This window comes from Cyprinodon tularosa, unplaced genomic scaffold (assembly GCF_016077235.1).
Source record: "Cyprinodon tularosa strain WSP-4 unplaced genomic scaffold, ASM1607723v1 ctg357, whole genome shotgun sequence".
Taxonomy (NCBI): domain Eukaryota; kingdom Metazoa; phylum Chordata; class Actinopteri; order Cyprinodontiformes; family Cyprinodontidae; genus Cyprinodon; species Cyprinodon tularosa.
Window position 1 is genome coordinate 430,331 of NW_024039071.1, and position 19,214 is coordinate 449,544.

A 19,214-nucleotide genomic window follows, 5' to 3' on the forward strand; every position below is an offset into this window, starting at 1 on the left:
CTGTAACTGTGGGAATGCGTGGTAACTTTGACGCACCTGTAGGCTGGGTTACAGCGAATGTTTCCTCTTTCTCCTCACTTTTGAGTCTCATGCTACGTTCACGTTCTAAACTTGTTTCCAGTTCTGCAATTTGTTTTAACTATGCTTTGCAGTCATCTTGAAACTCGATTCTTTGTTCTCTCTCCTCATGCAGATCACATGTTCTTTCGTGCAGCTCTTTTTTTAGAGAGGTAACCTGCTGAGTGAGATTGCTGATATGTTTGATAGCCTCTTCGCTGGTAATCGATGGAGAGCTCATCGTAACCGCTGATGCATGGCGCGGCATCCTGTTGCTTTGATAGAACTTGGGGTTCCTGTTGGCCCCAGTGTGCCATGGCTTTCTCTTGTTTTCTTCTGGTTTGGAAGCCACATGATAAACTGGGGCTTCAACATGTGGCGGAGCTACATGTTGATATTGACCCACAAAACGCTTCGAATTATGGTGTAAGTAAGGTGCCTCAGAAGAACGAGCCGCACTGGGGTGAGTCTTTGGTTCTTCTAACCTTGGCTGACATGCTTGCTGGACCTCATCTGAGTTGAGAGACGTAGATTCAGCAGAGAGAGATGATTCCTGCTGAACCTCCGCTAAGGGGGGAGCCTCAATGGTAGCAGAAGAAACTGCTTCCCCTTGGATCTCTGGACCGTCTTCTGCTTGGCTGAGATGCAGCTCGCTGGTGACAGAGCTGTCATCTTCAGTTGGGAAAATAATGGTGTCATAGTCGACCTGGAGGGGGAGGTCAACCATTTCTTCCCATGAAAGTTTAGCTGGAGTGGTTTCATTTCCAAAAACAATCTGTTTTTGCTCCATGTCTAACTTTCTATCAATCAGAATATCTAACTAAAAGGCATGTGATATCTGAGAACGATGTCTGGCTTGTATCGCTAAGGTTCGAACGTGCTTGCTCAAAAGGTCCTGAACAGATATGAACACTGAATGGGTTGATGTCCTTTTATAGGCATGCAATGCAATGCATGGAGGCACCTATTATTATTGTCACCAAAAACAGACTCCTGATTGGTGCCTGCCATAGAGGTGCATGGAGCATAGAATGCTATTGCAAAGCAATGCGGCCTGCACTTAATGCGGCCCGAACTGTCAGTCTGTCTTGCGATGTCAGTCACCAGTAGCTATTGCGAAATCAGTCACCCACTAGCCAACAGGTGTGGTGAAGCCAGTCCCCAGTAGGTGAGGTGATGCAAGTCGCCACTTGCTATGGTGATGCCTGTTGCCATCAACCATTTGTTACCTAGTATGGTGATTAGTAAGGTGAACCCAACTAACCCCATTAAGCCTTTGGTACCAGTCCAAATATTAAGCACTAACAAATATAAAAATATGCACGTGACAGGCACATCCAAAATTTCCTTGTGGAACTTTCTAGTTGGTGCCTGCCATAGCAATGCAAGGAGCATAGAATGCCATTGTAGATAAATCCTTCATCTTCCTAAAACTGAAGACGGTATGTTTATAATGCTATGGTTTTTCTAAAATCAGCCATCAAGCACCACAAAGTTTGACTTAAGTCCAGAAATCTAGAGCATCTTTTCAGAGTGAGAGGCAGCTGTTTTTTAAAAGGATCAAAAGTTTAGAAATCGCTGTCACGGCCGCATATTTATGTCTAGAGTCACAATTTTTGCACAGTTTGTAGAATGAAGACTCTGCTTTCACACAATTTCTTTGGAATTACCATAGGATTTATACTTTTACTCAGTAGGCCTACAGAGCAAACAAAAGTTCATGAAATTTTGACCGTTTTTACATTGGTTTTCGACAAGAAGAGGGAAGAAAAACCATGTGAATAAGTGTTTACATTAAAGTCAGTAAGGTTTTTAGAATGGAAAAAAGCCTTTAATCAATTGATACATGAACTATAGGAAGCAGGAGGAACATATGAGGTGTGGAAACATGCTCTTTGTTTCTTTACAGTGAGATACGCCCAGGTTTTTTATAGGGAAAGGTAAATGAATATAAGGGCAGATCAATCTTTTCCTCCATGCAGTGCTATTAATATCTGCATAGCTCCAATGATGGTTAAAAAGTAAGCTGCTGCTGCTGTTGCTGTCCAAATACAGCAAACCTAGACAGAGGGAATTCTGTTAAACAGAGAGCGAGGCATGGAAACCTGGCCTATAAATCCAATAAACAGTAACTTAAATTTAATGACTCTATGCAACGTATTCTGTCTGCAGCGTGGCACAAGTCTGACAACTTGTGTAGCTTTGCATAGAAGCCACTGACTGGAAGCAGCTCTTAGTGCTACGCTGCTATAATGAGAACGTGGTTTGTTCTGCTGACGGACAGCTGCCTGTGCAGAGCTGTAGCAGCTGTCGCTTGTTCCTGTTAGCTGGAGGAAACAGACTGATGGCTTTAAGCTGCAGAGCACAAAGTATGTTTAAAATAGATTTAGGAAAATGATTTCTATTTCTTGTACACACACTGCTGATGCATTATTAATTTATTTTTAATTTTTGTCTGTTCTGTCAGCTTTACCTGTTTTAGATCATTACACTGATCTTTATGATCTGACCATCAGAGTAGATACAGAAAACAAATGGAAAAAAATAATTTACAAAGGGACAATATGTATCTAATTAACCTGGTTCTAAGTAACTAGAAGCCTGTCTGACTGCTGAATCCTAGCTAGCTAGGGGGATGGGTGACCTAGTGGTTAGGCCATTGCGCTTGGAATCCAGAAGTTCTGAGTTCAAGCACCACTCCCACAGATGGCCGCCCTGGCTCCCTGAGCAGGACCCTTAACCCCACGCTGCTCCCCAGGTGCCACACAATGGCAGCCCACTGTTCTCCAAGGGGATAGATTAAACGCAGAGGTGAATTTATCCAATGTGAGATCAATAAAGTTCAGTTATCATTATTACTAGCTGCTACTTGCAAATATTAGCGCTAAGCTGTTGTTCTTTGCTTTTAAGGGGACATTTGTATCTGAGCACACAGAAATAATCTGCTACAATGATAAAAAAGGAACATTTAATAAAGAACTATGCATGAAGTTCAAGTCAGAGAGAGCTGGAGCTGAAGTGAGGGATGATGTGCTTTCACATCACTGCTGCTTTCCTCCTAAAAATTACGGCCTAATGTTCCGTGAAACTCCAATTTATCCAAGACGCTCCACATACCCGTGCACTGACCCCACAGAGACTGGCAGCAAAGAAACTATCCAGTTAGAATATCATTCACATTAAGACAACCCAAAAAAAATTTAAATAATACGTGAGGAACAGCAATCCAGTTATCTTGACTGTACCGTCTGGTCTGGGCCAATGGCAGTGAAGGAAATTAAAAGACTATTTAAACGCTACCTATCTCATTTTCTGTAAAGATTTTTCACTTCCAGATGGACGTTTTATAATGTAAAAAACTGTCTCATCTGTGTAGCAACAATAAATGGCCTCTAATCATTAGGCAACCTGTATTGTAACTTCATAATACTTTCTTCCTTATGTCAGGAATGATGGAGGAAACTTTGGGAAGAAAAAAACAAGCATCCCTGCTAACATTGCACTTTTCCACTTAGAAACATGAGAAAGGTTGCCAGCCCATCACCTATGTCTCCTTTTAAAGAGATTTTTAATACATTTGCAGAAACATTTTACCAGTGGGTGACCTTCTAGGCATCTTCATTTAGCATATTGGGATCCATTTAGCTGATGAGAGCAAGGGGCCAAGATGAAAGCGAAACTCTAGCAGCTTAAAACAGCCACAGTCCGAACAACTGCAGACAGTTTGATGAACCATGCAATTACATCTGCTTTCATGAGCAGGACACCATGATTGTTCCAGCAAAGATTCCCAAAAACTCTAAAAACAGAGCATGTGAAGCATTTCTGCTCAGACCTACTGACAGGAGGTTAAGCAAGGCTGTTGGAAAAACAATAAAATAGTGAATCACTGCCTTGACACTGATGTTTGTTACTTTCTGTTATATTTGACAATCCCTCTGGGAAAAAACACATTACATCCAGTTAATTCCTGCAATGCTTAGAAATGTAGTTAATCTTAGGTATGAAGTGAATTTAAAACAGTAAAGAATGATAAAACATGATAATGTCATCTTGGTGCAAAACAAAATAGGAGACGCTCGTATTTATTCACATTAAAATCACATGTGTTGATAAAACTGTGTGCTTTGAAGGCATTTATTTCAGGTCTAGATCTATTTAAGATCTGAAGAATTATCTGAGGCCTTTTGGAAAGAGCCTGCAGAAGCTCCTGATGCTGCTAGATTTTAGGAAACCTGAAACCAGTCATTTCCCAACAGAATTAGTCTACGAAGTGTAGGACATTTAAAAAGATTATTACCAGAATTAACGTCATTCCAACTCTAAAGCAGTTAAGTCAAACACTGTCATAATTTATTACAGCAGCTCATCAGCCTCAAACGTCTGACAGCTGAATGTGAGGAGGGGTCAGATGAGGGGTCAGATGACATGGTCCTTATTTCTGATCAGTTAGAATTTTATACCATTACTTCAAGCGTTTCTTCTCCAGGGTTTAATAAAATTTGTTGTTTTTTTATTTAAATATTCATTTTGAAAGGACTGAATATTTGATGAAGTGTCCAAATCTTTCCATGTAATCTATGTGTCTTAATAAACAATATTATAATGAAAACACGATTATAGCAGAGCAGTAAACCTTTTTTTAGGTTTTGAGTCATTATAAAATGTCCATTTGGGCTCAGCCCCTCCTGTTCTAGGTGTTAGCTACAGCCTCCTGGACTGACTAATCTGTAATAGTACTAAATGACACCAAACATTATGCACCAAAGGTGGGATTTAAACTCCTCCTAACCTTTAAATATCACCTCACCGGCCCTACAGTGGGTTCGAGGTGAATAAAAGTTCTGTTTATTTTAGGGTGACCAAACGTCCGTATTTCCCGGGACATATCCGTATTTCACGTCCTGTCCCGGGCGTCCCTGGTTTTTTTTAGAAAGTGAGGAAATGTCCTGATTTTTTTAAATTACCTTAATTGGACCATTACATTTACAGGCGCTAGGGCAGTGCGCACGACGCTGCGTGTGACGTAATCCCTGAGCCACGCCAGTGCGGGCAGCCCTGTTCTTAATCAGAATATAGATAGCATGGCTGTCAGTACGCCAACAACATGCAAAAGCGCAAATGTATGTTTACCGACGATTCACAAAAGAGTTTCTGCGCTTTCAGACCGGGTCGAGACAAACGGGAGGCCTTGTGCACAGTGTGCAAAGCAGGCACATATGCCTCGGTGTCCAATGGAGGTGCAAGGAATCTGAAAAACCACCTGGACTCCGAAAGTAAAGATAGTCTATTGATATGTTTGTTTGTTTTTGGTACATTTTGAATAATTTTTGCTACACAAGAGGTATTTTTTGTTAATTAGCTTATTTGTTAATTTATTTTTTCCAATAACCTACAGAACAGACATTATTTCGTTCATTGCTGAGGCTGAGTATCATCTGTTATTGGGAGTTGAGAGTTATTGTTAACTTTTATTGTTAAGTGAGGGATGTTTAGATGAGACATTATTTCTTTCATTGTGCTATTCATTCATTACAGGAATTCTTAAGCATTTGTAATAAATACATTTTGAATGAAATTATCTTTTGTTATTGGAGTTATTGCTGTTGACTTTTACTGAAAAGCCTTTTTTAATCAATCAACTGTAAATATCATGTAATTGTAGGATTACGTAGGTCTATGTTAAGTGAGTGCATGCCACAGACATCTCTATGCATGGGAACAGAGATCCAAACCCCCGCTCCAAGGTGTCCTGGTTTTCCCAAATGAAAATATGGTCACCTTACTGTTTTCCCTGACGTCATTTACGTTGAGTTGCAATAAATGCAAAACTCTCTGCAGATACTTGTCTTTGTCAACCACTCTATTCAGCTGGCTTTTGAAACACACGGCGAGATGGTGGGGGCTGGGTGGTGAGAGTTACGGGGGCGAGAAACGCAATAGTTACTTTTACTAGTAACTAGCACTGCATGAAAAGTGAGATTTTCGTCCCCGTAAACCCCCGTAAACTCCCGCAGATCTGCCTCATTTTCGTCAGTTTCCGACAATTTGCAACCCGTGCTTGTCCGCGTTTGTCGTGCCACAAATTGTCGGAAACGTACCGTGACGTATGTGGAGAGCGATCAGCTGTACTAATGGCCCTAATTAGCATATGAATGCAGCAAACCCGCGCGGCTGGCCAGGTCTGGCTTGAATAACCTTCTCAGTATTGGCTGAAACCACTATTCTCAAACAAATGAAATCGCTCGTGATTGTTAGCAAAACCACACGTGGCCACGCCAGGCTTTAATTTTCTTACTGAGTATTGGACGGAACCGCTTCTTTTTAAACAAGTAAAGTCGCTCGTGATTGGTTGGCATATATATATATTTACATATATATATTTATTCATATATATATATATATATATATATATATATTTATTTATTCATTCATATATTTATTCATTCATATATTTATTCATTCATATGGTGTGTATTTATGTTATCCTACACTACTACACAATTATTATGCTACCATCAAGGACATGAATGAATTTATACAGGAAATGAACATTTGCCAGGAAGCTGTTTATGCAAAGAAAGAGCTTTATTAAAACACACACAACTATATACAACGCGTATCCAAACACATGCGTTTCTAAAAATTAAAAGTCCGTGAACGGTCCGTTTGCTTCCTCGGGGTTGGAGGTAACGGGCAGCATTCCCTCCGAGGCAGGTCCGATGTGCAGACGCCTACTGTGCGTGGCTCTGTACTTCGGCATCGCTTCTAACCGGGACTGCAGCTTAACACAGAGTTCAGAGGGATCCGGCCTACGAAATGGTGGCGACCGTACAATCCATCCAGGGACACCGCTGACGACGGCGGACTTCCAGAGTTCCACTTCTTCATCTGCTAGCACACTCTGCCTCGCTTTCAGCAGCTGAAAAAAAAAAACAATGAATCAGCGCACTGCGTATGGACACAACACATCTATTAATGCACCTGAAAAATAGTCACCAAATAAAGTCTTACCCTCTTTCTTCTGGCCCGACTCCGAGCAGATAGCCTCCGCACGCAGCGTGCTGGCTGGCAGCGTATATCTGAAGCTCCTGCGTACCGTCTGAAAATACGTCTTACAGGCAGCTGGAAAACAATTAAATGAGAGCGGTATAAATAAAAAATCAAACGCAAGTCACAGTAACAAGGAAGGAGAAAACATTAAAACAAGTCACTTACACACAATGTCGTCTTTATCATCATCGTGCAAATCTGGACTTGCTGATTATGGCTCCGAGCAAAAAGGAGGTCTGTGAAAACAAAATGTAAAGCTATGATCGGTATCCATTACCTTTTACCGCAGAATGAAAGCATATTCTTTAAATCTTACCCTTGCTCCGGTTCATAGCGCCTGCAATTAGTCTCCGAGTTGTTAAGACGGCGTACTGCTTCCTGTAAATCACAAAAAATACACTTTAATAAAGCTTGTTCTTGCAAGGCTAGGCTAGATAGGCTAATAGCTAGGCTGCTATTAGCCATAGCTCAGGCTAGGCCGCTTTTAGCTTAGCAGGCAGTAATCGAACATATATTTACCGCTAGCATCTCTTCTTTGAGTTCGTCTTGTTCGATGCAGAGTCGCCATCGCGTCCAAGAAGAGTTTTACCCCGAAATCCCACATACTCCGTCTGCGCTCCGCTCCGCCCCGCTGCGCTCCAGACCGCCTGCACAAAGCAAAGCCTACAGCCGCCGCTGTGGCTCCGTCCCCTCCTCTCTGAGTTCCTTGGAGATCGTAGAGGGCATGCGCCAGATGAACCAGGGTTTCCGCGGATCATTAAAAATAATTACAATTCATAATTCTTTTTTTAATCAAGGCCTTAATTGGCTATGGAAGCCCGTTTCCGCCACTCTGTAAAAAAAAAAAAAAAACTATCTCAATATAATGAGATAGTATCTCATTATAATGAGATAGTATCTCAATATAATGAGATAGTATCTCATTATAATGAGATAGTATCTCAATATAATGAGATAGTATCTCATTATAATGAGATAGTAACTCAATATAATGAGATAGTAACTCAATATAATGAAATAGTAACTCAATATAATGAGATACTATCTACTACTCTTTTCTACTAGTCTCTGTAGATGGGGCACACTCATTTGTTTTTCATTATAACTCTTTTTTTATTTTTTTAGCAATTTTTTAAGTTAAAATTGAGTATTTTTGGTCAATAGCTCCCAGGTCATGTGACCTATTGACGCAAAATCACTTGGAAATTGTTCTACTAGTCTCTGTAGATGGGGCATAATCATTTGATTTTCATTTTAACTCTTTTTTTTTTTTTTTTTACCAATTTTTTTAGTTAAAATTGAGTATTTTTTGTCAATAGCTCCCAGGTCATGTGACCTATTGACCCAAAATCAGTGTGAAATTATTCTACTAGTCTCTGTAGATGGGGCACACTCATTTGTCTTTCATTTTAACTCTTTTTTTATTTTTTACCAATTTTTTAAGTTAAAATTGAGTATTTTTTGTCAATAGCTCCCAGGTCATGTGACCTATTGACCCAAAATCAATCAGTGAATTGATTTATTTAATTAAAGTATAGAGACCAAAACAGATCTTTAGCTGACAAATTGGTAAAAAATAAAAAAAAACTAGTAACTCAATAGTAACTCAATATAATGAGATACTATCTCATTATATTGAGTTACTATCTCATTATAATGAGATAGTAACTCAATATAATGAGATAGTAACTCAATATAATGAGATAGTAACTCAATATAATGAGATACTATCTCATTATATTGAGATACTATGTCATTATAATGAGCTACTATCTCATTATATTGAGATACTATCTCATTATAATGAGATACTATCTCATTATATTGAGTTACTATCTCATTATAATGAGATACTATCTCATTATAATGAGATACTATCTCATTATAATGAGATACTATCTCATTATATTGAGTTACTATCTCATTATAATGAGAAACTATCTCATTATATTGAGATACTATCTCATTATAATGAGATACTATCTCATTATATTGAGTTACTATCTCATTATATTGAGATAGTTTTTTTTTTTTTTTTTTACAGAGTGGCGGAAACGGGCTTCCATAATTGGCACTAAAATTATTTAAATATGTTTATTGTTGCATGTATGATTCTTTAATAAAAATGCTTCTAAAAACAATTTCGTCAGATATTATATCGCTATTAATTTGCGTGGAACTGTTTATAAAGCCGTATGTTCGGAAAGGAAGCTCGAGGCGGAGAAAAAGCTAGAGAATATATATACGTATATATGTGTGTGTGTGTGTGTGTGTGTGTGTGTGTGTGTTTACATACATACAGGAGTCATGGAACTCTGCTTGCAGCTCCTTCATATTTCATGTACACTAATAACTTGTGTACATGGTTCTTGTTGATGGCATTAAAATCATTTCTAATAGCATTAAAATAGCATTAAATTAGAGTCACTCATTCCTGTATGAACCCTGTGAGCGCTTAATTTAATATGACATATTAAAAAAATCCCACCATCATCCAGCATATGTTCAGTTTCTGCCCAAATATATATATATATATTTTTGTAGATTTTTGTAACAGAGATAAGGATAATTCAAAACTGCTTTTTTTTTTTATGAACTTGTTCTCTACAACTTAGCATCTCTTTTCATTCCTGTAATAAGAAGTTTCTTTTAACTGGATTTGATTAAACTTTAAGTCCCTCGGTATAAAATAAATATTTTAATGGAGATGAGAAATCTGCTTCCTGGTTGGTGAATAACCAATAGTTTGGATCCAATCATTTAAATAAACGGTGTTAGTTTTGTTTTTTGTTTTTTTAGATATTTATAAGAATTGTGCTATAATTTCTAGTCACCAATCTGTTGCTGCTATATTTTAATTTGACGAACCGGAATTTGTCGATGTTCTTTTTCCTGTTTGGTGCGATTGCGGATCTTGACCTGGCCGGACCTTATGACCACAGTGTACCAATCTTCTGATGGCTACTTCCAACAGGATAATGCGCCATGTTATAAAGTGAATCATCTCAGACTCATTTCTTGAAACTTTTCCACTTAAGTAATTGTGAATTGAGCATATTGACAGACAATATTTTATTTTTTATCTTAAATGCAAATTTTTTTAAAAATAATTACTGCTCTAAATGTATTGCTCTGTCAGCTAAAGATCTGTTTTGGTCTCTATACTTTAATTAAATAAATCAATTCAAGCTAAAATGTGAGAGGCTATACTAAGCCTGATCTCTTTGTATCAGAGATTTTCTTCCTCAGAAAGATGTCACTTGGGGTAAAACCCCCCCTGCAACCCTGGTTTGCATTTGTATAGCTCACAGCATGTTCATTTACATGTTAAAGCCTCCCCTAGAATTCCATGGGGGGGAGGCATGGGGGGAACACTGCCTAAGAAATTCCACGTCAATTTCTGACAATTTACGGGAGTTTTCGACGAAGCCTGCAAATTGCCGTAAACTGCCGCTAACCTGAAGTTCCACGACAATCTACAGTGCCGTATATTGACGAAAATCCCACTTTTCATGCAGTGTAGTTACTTTTATTGTGGAGTAACTGAGTTAGTAACTCAGTTACTTTTTGGGAGAGGTAACTAGTAACTAACTAATTACTTTTTCAAAGTAAGGTACCCAACATTGGTGGTCCTGATGTGTTGCTGGGTTGCTTTCCCTAAAATATGGTTAATTTTTCCTTTTAGATATTAAACAGCCTTTATATTCCTGTTTTTTTGTTTGTTTTTTATAGGTTTTTGTAGCCATTAAATACTTAACTGAACATTTTAGAGGGATGAAAAAGCAACTAATTATCTCTCCGTCCTGGTTTTGTCTCTGCAGCTGTTTAGTAGTACAGGCGAGTCCGTGGAGGGAACCAACGGAGAGCTTCATGAAAAGGTAAAACCTGATCAACAGCTGATAGCCTTTAGATTTCTGGTTTCCAGTGATAGGATTTAATTTTACTTTGAGACTAAATTAATGAAGTTGTATAAAGGAAAGAAAAACACCTTGAAAAAGCCTTTCAGATTTAGCTGTATTTAGTAATACTGTATGTAAAGTGGTCTTTTTTATGTAAAACTAAAAACAACTCATAGACTACAAATCTCATGTTTAGAATAAATGTGTAGAAACTCTGAAAGATTGTCAAAAGACCGTTGTCCTCAATGGGTACCCAGGTGTGTGAAGCCTTTCTGTATTTTTTTCTCAGAGCATGAATGGATGCATTCCCTCACCGTACCTCAGCAGAGACAGGAGGAGTGAGTTCATGAGAGGAGGAGTCGCTTCAGAGAAAGAGGCTCTGCTGCTGGGTAAATATGTTTAACCAGGAAAAGTTGATGCATTTCAAAAGGGGTTTACACAAAATTTGAACCTTCTGCCGCTTTACAGGCACAGAATTGCAGGCAAAAAAGCACCCCATTTTATCACGGTGGAAATCTGTGTTTTAATTATTTTAATTCAAAAACCTGAAAGGTGTGCATTCAGTTTCAATCCCTTTTAAAAGTAAAACCATGCGCAGAAGACTATTAGTCAACTTGTGCCTATAATTTCAGTGAACAACATCATGCAGCATTTAATCCCAAGCCTTTAGCAGCTTACAGCACAGATCTCAGTACTCAGTACCATGGCATTGAGACTTCAACTAAACTGGCCTGCTGACAGGTTTATGAGGACCATTGTAACTCTGGATAAGCTGCAGAAAGGACCTTCAGGGTAGAATTGGTAGAAAAAAAACACCAGAAGCTCTATTTGCAGAGGGACAACATGTGTGTGGAAAGGTAAAACCCACAGTGAAACAGGGTGGTGGCAGTATTATACTGTGGAACTGCTTTTCCTCAGCAGAGCGAAGAAAGCCAGCCAAGGGGAATGTTTCACTTTGAAATGATTTCAGTTTAATTTATTTAAATTGTGTTAATTAACAACTAACAACTCGTCATCTCAGAGCACTTTATAGAGGTAATTCAGTCAAAAAACACAATCAGATTTGTTAAAGATTTTCTATCTAAGGGAAACCAGCTGATTGCATCCAGACATTGACCTTGCAGGATTCACTCCTCCTTGATGAGCAGGTGGAGACAGACATTGGTTCTACAGCAATCCCTCATAACAAGCAAGCATGCAGCCACAGTAAAGAGGAAAAACTCCCTTTAAAAGGGTAAACTTCCCGCAGAACCAGGCTCTGCGTGAGCAGCTATCTGCAGAGGAACATAGAAGCAATGATCCGTGTTAGAAAAGGTAACAGTGTTTTACCTCCATAGATGGCTTTAAAGACGGTTGAGCAGGTGAGATATGAGCCAGTTCTTATCTAAAAAGGGATTAAAAAGAGAACATCCACTTAGTCACAGTTAAAGCTGAGCCAACAAGCATGTTTAACAGAGAAACATGACTAAACACTGAAAAACAGGCCTAACTCTACCATCTACAATTAAAGAGGCTGATTGCAGCAGCCAGGTGATGTTTTGATCCAGGATGATGTCACAGACAAACAGGACCAGACCAAATCAGAAAAAAAGAGGGATGTGTTTCCTGGACGGGGCCGCCTTTTACAGTTGCTTTTTGTATCTCTGCTTCTGTCTCCTTGAACCCCAGTCGGTCTCGGCAGATGGCCGCTCACACTGAGCCTGGTTCTGCTGGAGGTTTCTTTCTGTTGAAAGGGAGTTTTTCCTCTCCACTGTTGTTAAAAGCATGCTTAGTGTGAGGGTTTGCATTTTAGTCAAATAGAAACCTTTGAATCAATTTAACTGTATGATCTGGTGAACTGTAAGGTGCCTTGAGATTAAATGTGTTGTGAATTGGCACTAAAGAAATACTGAATGGAATGTAATTGAATTGAGGACATAAAGTTAGGGGTTAAACTAGAAAATTCTGTAGAACTGTAGAACAGAGATAGAAGGAGCAGAATATCTTTCTCCTGACCTTTTAAATGATCAGACTAGTGAAAATAACAAATCCAGATGCATTTTCCCAGCAGAGCTTTAGCTGCTGTGCTTTGGTGTCTCACAGTGTTTCAGACACAATGAACTGAAGAGGGGAAACCTTAAAACCAGTGTGTCTGGGTTTAGACTTCAATGAAAAACAGCTTTTCTGTCGTTTTGCACACTGAGATCACTTAAGAGAACAAACACTCACAGGATGCTGATTCTGGTCCAAAATCTCTGTCAGCTGCAGGTGCATTGTCCTTATGTAAGAACGGTATGTTGTAGTTTGCAGAAGGCCACATGCAGGGCCTGTTGGCTCAGCTGCATCATACAGCACATACTGTAGCAGCACTTAAAGAAAACTGTGTCTGATTTATCCCTCCAGAATTTCACCAGGAGAGACTGAAATTGCATTTATTTTAGCCTCCTCTGTTTTCCAAACTCATTTAAACCCCTCATGCTGAAGAAACTGTGAAGCCGTTATTAAATGAAACAGAGCAATGCGTATTTGGTCTACTGTGTCCACACTGCACAGGCGAAGCAACAGCAGCATTTATCTCTCTTAGTGGCTCAGAAAACATAATACAGATATAAGAAAAGAGGAGGCAGGGCTCTCTGTCTTCCTCCAAGGCTGCCTGTAAGGGAGGACGGATGATTTAAAACAGGGGAGGCTCAAAACAAACACAATTTTTGTTTTAAAACAAGAAGTCAAAACATGGAGTGAGTGTGCATAATTCATTAATTGAGCAAATTTTTTTCTGAGATGTTACAGCTGTTGTCACTCCATTTCTAATCAGAGCTCTTCTCAAATTATAGTGCTGTAATAAACACGACACCTTTTGCATCAAAAAAGGCAGTCCTATGAGCCACAGGGCTGAGGACTTTTAGCAGAACAAAAAGGGTCCTTGAGTAAGACCGTCAATGGGTTTGGCTTATCACAGGCTAACCGATGTCTCCACTCTCTTTCTTTCAGTGTTTTTTGTTTTAATCTTGCTTTTAACTCCATTTATTATCCTCTGACCATTTTAGGCTGAATTTTTAATATTCTTTGTGCAGTCCAAAACCACCCCCTACTGGTTAAAGATTGCCTATTTACCTATTAGTATGTTAGGCTACTGTTGGATGAGTTAACTTTCACTGTTGGGTTATTTTTCCTCAGTACAGACAGAGCTCCTGCATAGTGTGCTATAAAATTAGTTAATCCTACTATTGGCATACATGCAAAACAAAAGAAAAAAAAACAAACCAGTCGACCCCCCACCCCCACCCAGGAACTTAATTAATTAGAGTGCAAAGCAAAACTTCATTTAGAAATGTAACCCCCTGCCCCCCCACTCTTACCCTTTACTTCTCCTCCAGTGCTGTTGTTCCATGTGAGCAGGCCTGGTGGAAGGAATTGAATTAGGGCCTGTCTGTAATTGCCAGCCTCGCCACATAAATCAAGGAAATAAATATTGGGCTTGCAGGATCCCCCAGAGGGACTCCACTCTATTTCCTAACCCTCCAACCCCGAATCCCCCCCTTCCCTTCCTCTGCATGACTGCTTACTTCTGCAGGACCTCTCAGAGGTAATCAACTTGAGAGCTCCTTCTGCTCTGGCCAGCATTTTTTATGGGGGCCTTGCTGCTGCTTGTTTACAACGCAGCCCTTCATGAGGATGCAGCATGGCTGCTCTGCTGGAGCCTGAAACTTTACATCTATTATCCAGCCTGGCTCAGCTTTCCTTCTCTGTCGTGCTTCTCTACTAGCTGTATATAACTGCAGAGTTTGTGTTCATAAATCGCAACTAACCATGAGTATCAGGGTTGATTTTATCCTGTAACAGTTTCAATATTTGGGATTAACAGATGGTCTCTGTTGCTTTGTTAGTAAAAAAGTGTCTTATATTTAAACATTTTTTTTCGTTCTCTAGGTATTATATCCACGTTTCTCCACGTCCATCCATTCGGGGCCAATCTTGAGTATCTTTGGTCGTACATACAACGGCTGGACTCAAAGGTAACAAGACCAGGCAGCTTTTTATTCTCTGTGAAACAGTTACACAACATCTTAAAAACATGGGTAACAACCAGATTGAAATGTATTCAGTTAACAAAAAACAATCAGACTGTACTGATTGTTTCTTTTATATGGAGATAAGTAGTTGGAGTAAGACTTATTGTAATCTAAATTAAATGTGCCACGTAAACATGCATTCTCATGAGAGCTTTCGTCATTCAGAAGAACTTGCTAAATTCCACCCCAACATTTCAGTCCCCAATTTCAATATTACAAATGACATGTTTGCAGGAAGCAAGGATTTTTACTACGATTTACTAATTATTCTGATTAATTATGTTAATGGAAGCCTATGAATTCAGTTTGTCAAAATAAGAATAAAAGATTTATCAATTCACTTATGCCAGAGAAATATTATTTCAAAAAACAAAAAAGTAGATTCTTATTTTATTGTAAACCGTATTTATCACAAACATGTCAAGTTGTATTTTACTCAAAATAGAAATCTTCTTGCTTCTTCTGCCACTAAAATAAACTTAAATACTTATTATGCAGTTATATATATGTTTATGGATGTATGTTTATGTAAGGGTTTCCGTCATTAATAGTTCATTAATAGTTCTGTTTTGCCACCTAGACTCCAATAAAAATATCAACAATTTCCTTTAGCTTTCATTGCATTTCAGCAGATCACTAATCTTCTGTTCTCTTTTCACCACTGGGAGCCCAACAAACTGATATCTGCTGGTTAAGCTGTGGGGCCATCTGCTCAGTCAGTTCAATGCCTAACAGACGTGCTGCTCGTAATTTGTCAGTTGTAGTTTTAAAACATGGCTTCTTTAATGTGAATGATGAGTTTTGCTGCTTTAGTTCCCACATCATGACTGTTATTCATTTCTCACATGTAGACATATGTAGTCAGCTTCACTTCTCTTTCTTGTTAGCAAACTAAGGGTTTTCTAACCCATTGTAGATGTTACTTCCAAATTTAGGGAAATAGTTTTTGAACCATCCCTATAGCGGCTCCAATAAAAGCCCGGATCATCAATGACAGCAGCCAAAGGTTTCTGTATCACCCTTCTGGAGCTTGTTGGAATAATCTGTGGGTGTCACATCCTTACATGTTATGATTCAATATGTTTTAGTTGCTGAAAAAGACACGTTATATCCATTCAATTCATTTTATTTATATAGCGCCAATTCATGTCATCTCAAGGAAATTTACAGAGACAACTCAACCAGATCGTACAGTCAGATTGGTTCAAAGTTTTCTATATAAGGAAAACTAGTTGATTGCATCGACTCATTGACTCCCTCACAGCAACCATGCTATCAGCGATAGTGGAAAGAAAAAACTGCCAGCAGAACCAGGCTCAGTGTGAGCGGCCATCTGCTGAGGCCGAATGGGGTTCAAGGAGACAGAAGTTGAGACACAAAAAGCAATTGTTAACCAGCTCCACAGGCAGCCCCATCCAGGAAACAAACAGCCAGGCAGACGAGCTCTGAGCCAGCTCCCATGTCAGAGGATGACAGACGCATCTAGTTAGTCACAGTCAGAGAAACAGGACTACACTGAAAAACAAGGTATTTATGGAAGCAGCACAGTTGATAGAGGCGAAGCTACTATGAGAAAAAGCAGAGAGCATAATGTTAGAGATTGAGCTAACAAATTTGTAGAGTGGGAGAATAGAGATAGAATGAAGCAGAATGATGGAAAAGGGGGTCCCTATGTCCTCCAGCAGTCTACGCCTATAGCAGCATAACTATAGAGATAGGTAAGGATAACCTGAACCACTCTAACTATTACCTTTATTAAAAAGGAAAGTTTAAAGCCTACCCTTAAAAGTAGTAGTCTCTGAGGGGTCCAAATATCATTAGCATGAATGTGTTCCTCTATCATTTGCAACTGGAGTTTTTACATATGAATAAAATAAGTACATATTAGGCAAGAAGAAAATACGATTTGTTTGTTATAGTTATAAACAATGTAGCAAAAATAAAAATCTAAAGCACAACTTTTTATCAACATGTGAATGGGTTTATGAATGGTTGTATAAGTATTTTGAAAACAGAGAAGCAAAATAAAGTGCTTTACAACTACAGACCATTTAGAATTTGACCATGCAGACAGTTGTTGCTACAAAATTACTGAAATTCTGAGCTTTTTTTCTTATTTATTGCAACTGTAAATTATTTATCAACAGTATAAAGTATATCATATAAAATAATATTAATATATTTTCTTTTATAAAATGGACCAATGGGATTTTTTTCTTTTTTTGCAAAAAATCAACTAAGTAGTTTTTACTTGAAGTAGGATTTTGCTAGGGAAATTTTTACTTTTCTTGCTTTTTGCTCTCTTTGAACTGCACGTGAATCAGATAATCTACAGGCGCATTGAAAGCAAGCTGCAGATGGAGCGTAAACTCATAAATGTGACGCATTGGGAGCCTGTGGTATTAAATCTACATCATAATATGTGAGGAGAGTAGTTTACATACATGTGTTTTTAAATAAAACTGCTTTTATGGTTATTTATTACATGTCTGCACTTTTGTCAGACGTTCTTAGCTGCAGAAACATTTTAAAATGTTGCTGAAAACATTGTGATGGCAGGCTGCAGTTTTTGTTTGACCTACTGTAAATCTATAGGCTACATTCTCTTTAAATTGTTGAGCAGGAGTTACATTTTTAGAAGGTTACTTTTAAAGTTTAGAGCAGTAAACATTTTAAAATATTATTCTTTATTTCCGTTGCTGCTTCGATTCCCCTCATGGACTGTTTTCTTGCATTCTTTGCTAACCTCTTCCAGGTGTCTGCCAGCGAACTGGAGCGTCTCATGGTGCGTCTGCCCACTATGTTCCGGCAGGAGCTGAGCGGCGTTGGCGCAACTTTGGAGAAACGGTGGAAGTTCTGCGGCTTTGACAGCCTCAGCTCGGCGTGACGTAGGGAGGGTGCACACACACAGAGGAAGGACCTTTATTAAACCAGTTTGTGTGCGTGTGTGCCTACCTCGTAACTCAATACTCAGTCGAGTACTGGAACTCATGGACTAGAAAAACACTGAAGCCTGAGAGAAGCTTGTGGAGCTTCAGGGGGAATTGCTGTTTTATAACAAAGCCCGCCGGGACACAAAAGCTATGAGGCAGTTTTGTTGGAGACGCCAAGTCTGTCTTTCCTTTGAAGCTTCCCGGGACGTGAAGCATGTCTACAGGAACACCATCCACAGAATTATGAACCGATAATCCGGCATACCAAAGTCAACCCTTCAGAGATTATGTTTGTTGGTCACCAGATTACAGGTCTCCTGGTGAACCATGTTTGCAGCACTGGTAGATCAGATCTGGGATTGGTCTGGAAACTTATACTTTTGTCTTCATCCTGCAAACATTCACTGGTACCTTTGCTGAAGAGCTGGTAGCAGGTTCTAATTAAGCTACTGCCATGCATTCTAAAATCATCAAGAGTTGTGGGACTTTTCATTTTTAATAAATGATGGTTTGGATCTGCAGTGATCTGTCAGCTGCATATATTTATTAGTTTGAATTGTAATGGTCCTTCTGACTGCATTTCCGTCCAGATTTGTGCATTTTACTTATATTGCCTTTAATGTTTAAGAGGTTGAAATGCTGAAAACATTAAAGACTTTTAAACTAATTTTTTTATCCTTTTGCTGAATTTGTTTATGAGTTTTCATCTGATTTAATGACACACAGCAGAATTCATTGCAGTTGGATCAACACAGCGTCTCAAGTACAGTCAATACTGCAAAGGAAATGTTTTAATATTTACAACATCCTTGTCTGACATAGAACTGTCAGTATTGAAAAATAAAGGAATTTTAAAAAAGAACGGTCTACTGTTTTACTATTTTCTTTCTTCTGGTCTTGTTTTCAGATCAGTTCAATGTTAAAAGAAAGAGTTTTTTCAATAAACGGCTGTGGACTTGTTTACAGCTTTAAAGATAAACACAACAGGTAACTTTTAGTCTCATAACAAATTAAACTCCTAAGCAGCTCCAATGTTTACCTTTGAGTGAAACTTGAACTTTATTATCCTCAGGATTTTATGTATAAATCAGTGATTTATGTTGCAGAACTCTTCTTCTTGGTCAAAACTTAAAAGTTTTATTTAAAAAACAAACTTTAACATTAGAAATCGTTAACCTGGAGGGAAACAATTTTTATATTTTCATTAAGGAAGAAATACA

At 38.7% G+C, this 19,214-nt stretch overlaps 1 protein-coding gene across 2 annotated transcripts in view; it reads left to right on the forward strand.

Annotated features, from left to right (window-relative positions):
* enox1 (ecto-NOX disulfide-thiol exchanger 1) overlaps positions 1-18,856 on the forward strand; it is a 189,308-nt gene extending 170,452 nt beyond the window's left edge. Inside the window, exons 13-16 of one of the 2 annotated variants that reach the window (XM_038295622.1) lie at positions 10,932-10,988; positions 11,299-11,398; positions 14,919-15,004; positions 17,817-17,954. In XM_038295622.1, coding sequence (XP_038151550.1) covers positions 10,932-10,988; positions 11,299-11,398; positions 14,919-15,004; positions 17,817-17,948 — 375 coding nt within the window. In that variant the 3' untranslated portion in view covers positions 17,949-17,954. Of the gene's footprint in view, positions 1-10,931; positions 10,989-11,298; positions 11,399-14,918; positions 15,005-17,816 lie in introns of both variants that reach the window. The other variant, XM_038295621.1, reaches the window with a different exon arrangement.
* The last annotated feature ends 358 nt before the right edge of the window (positions 18,857-19,214 follow it).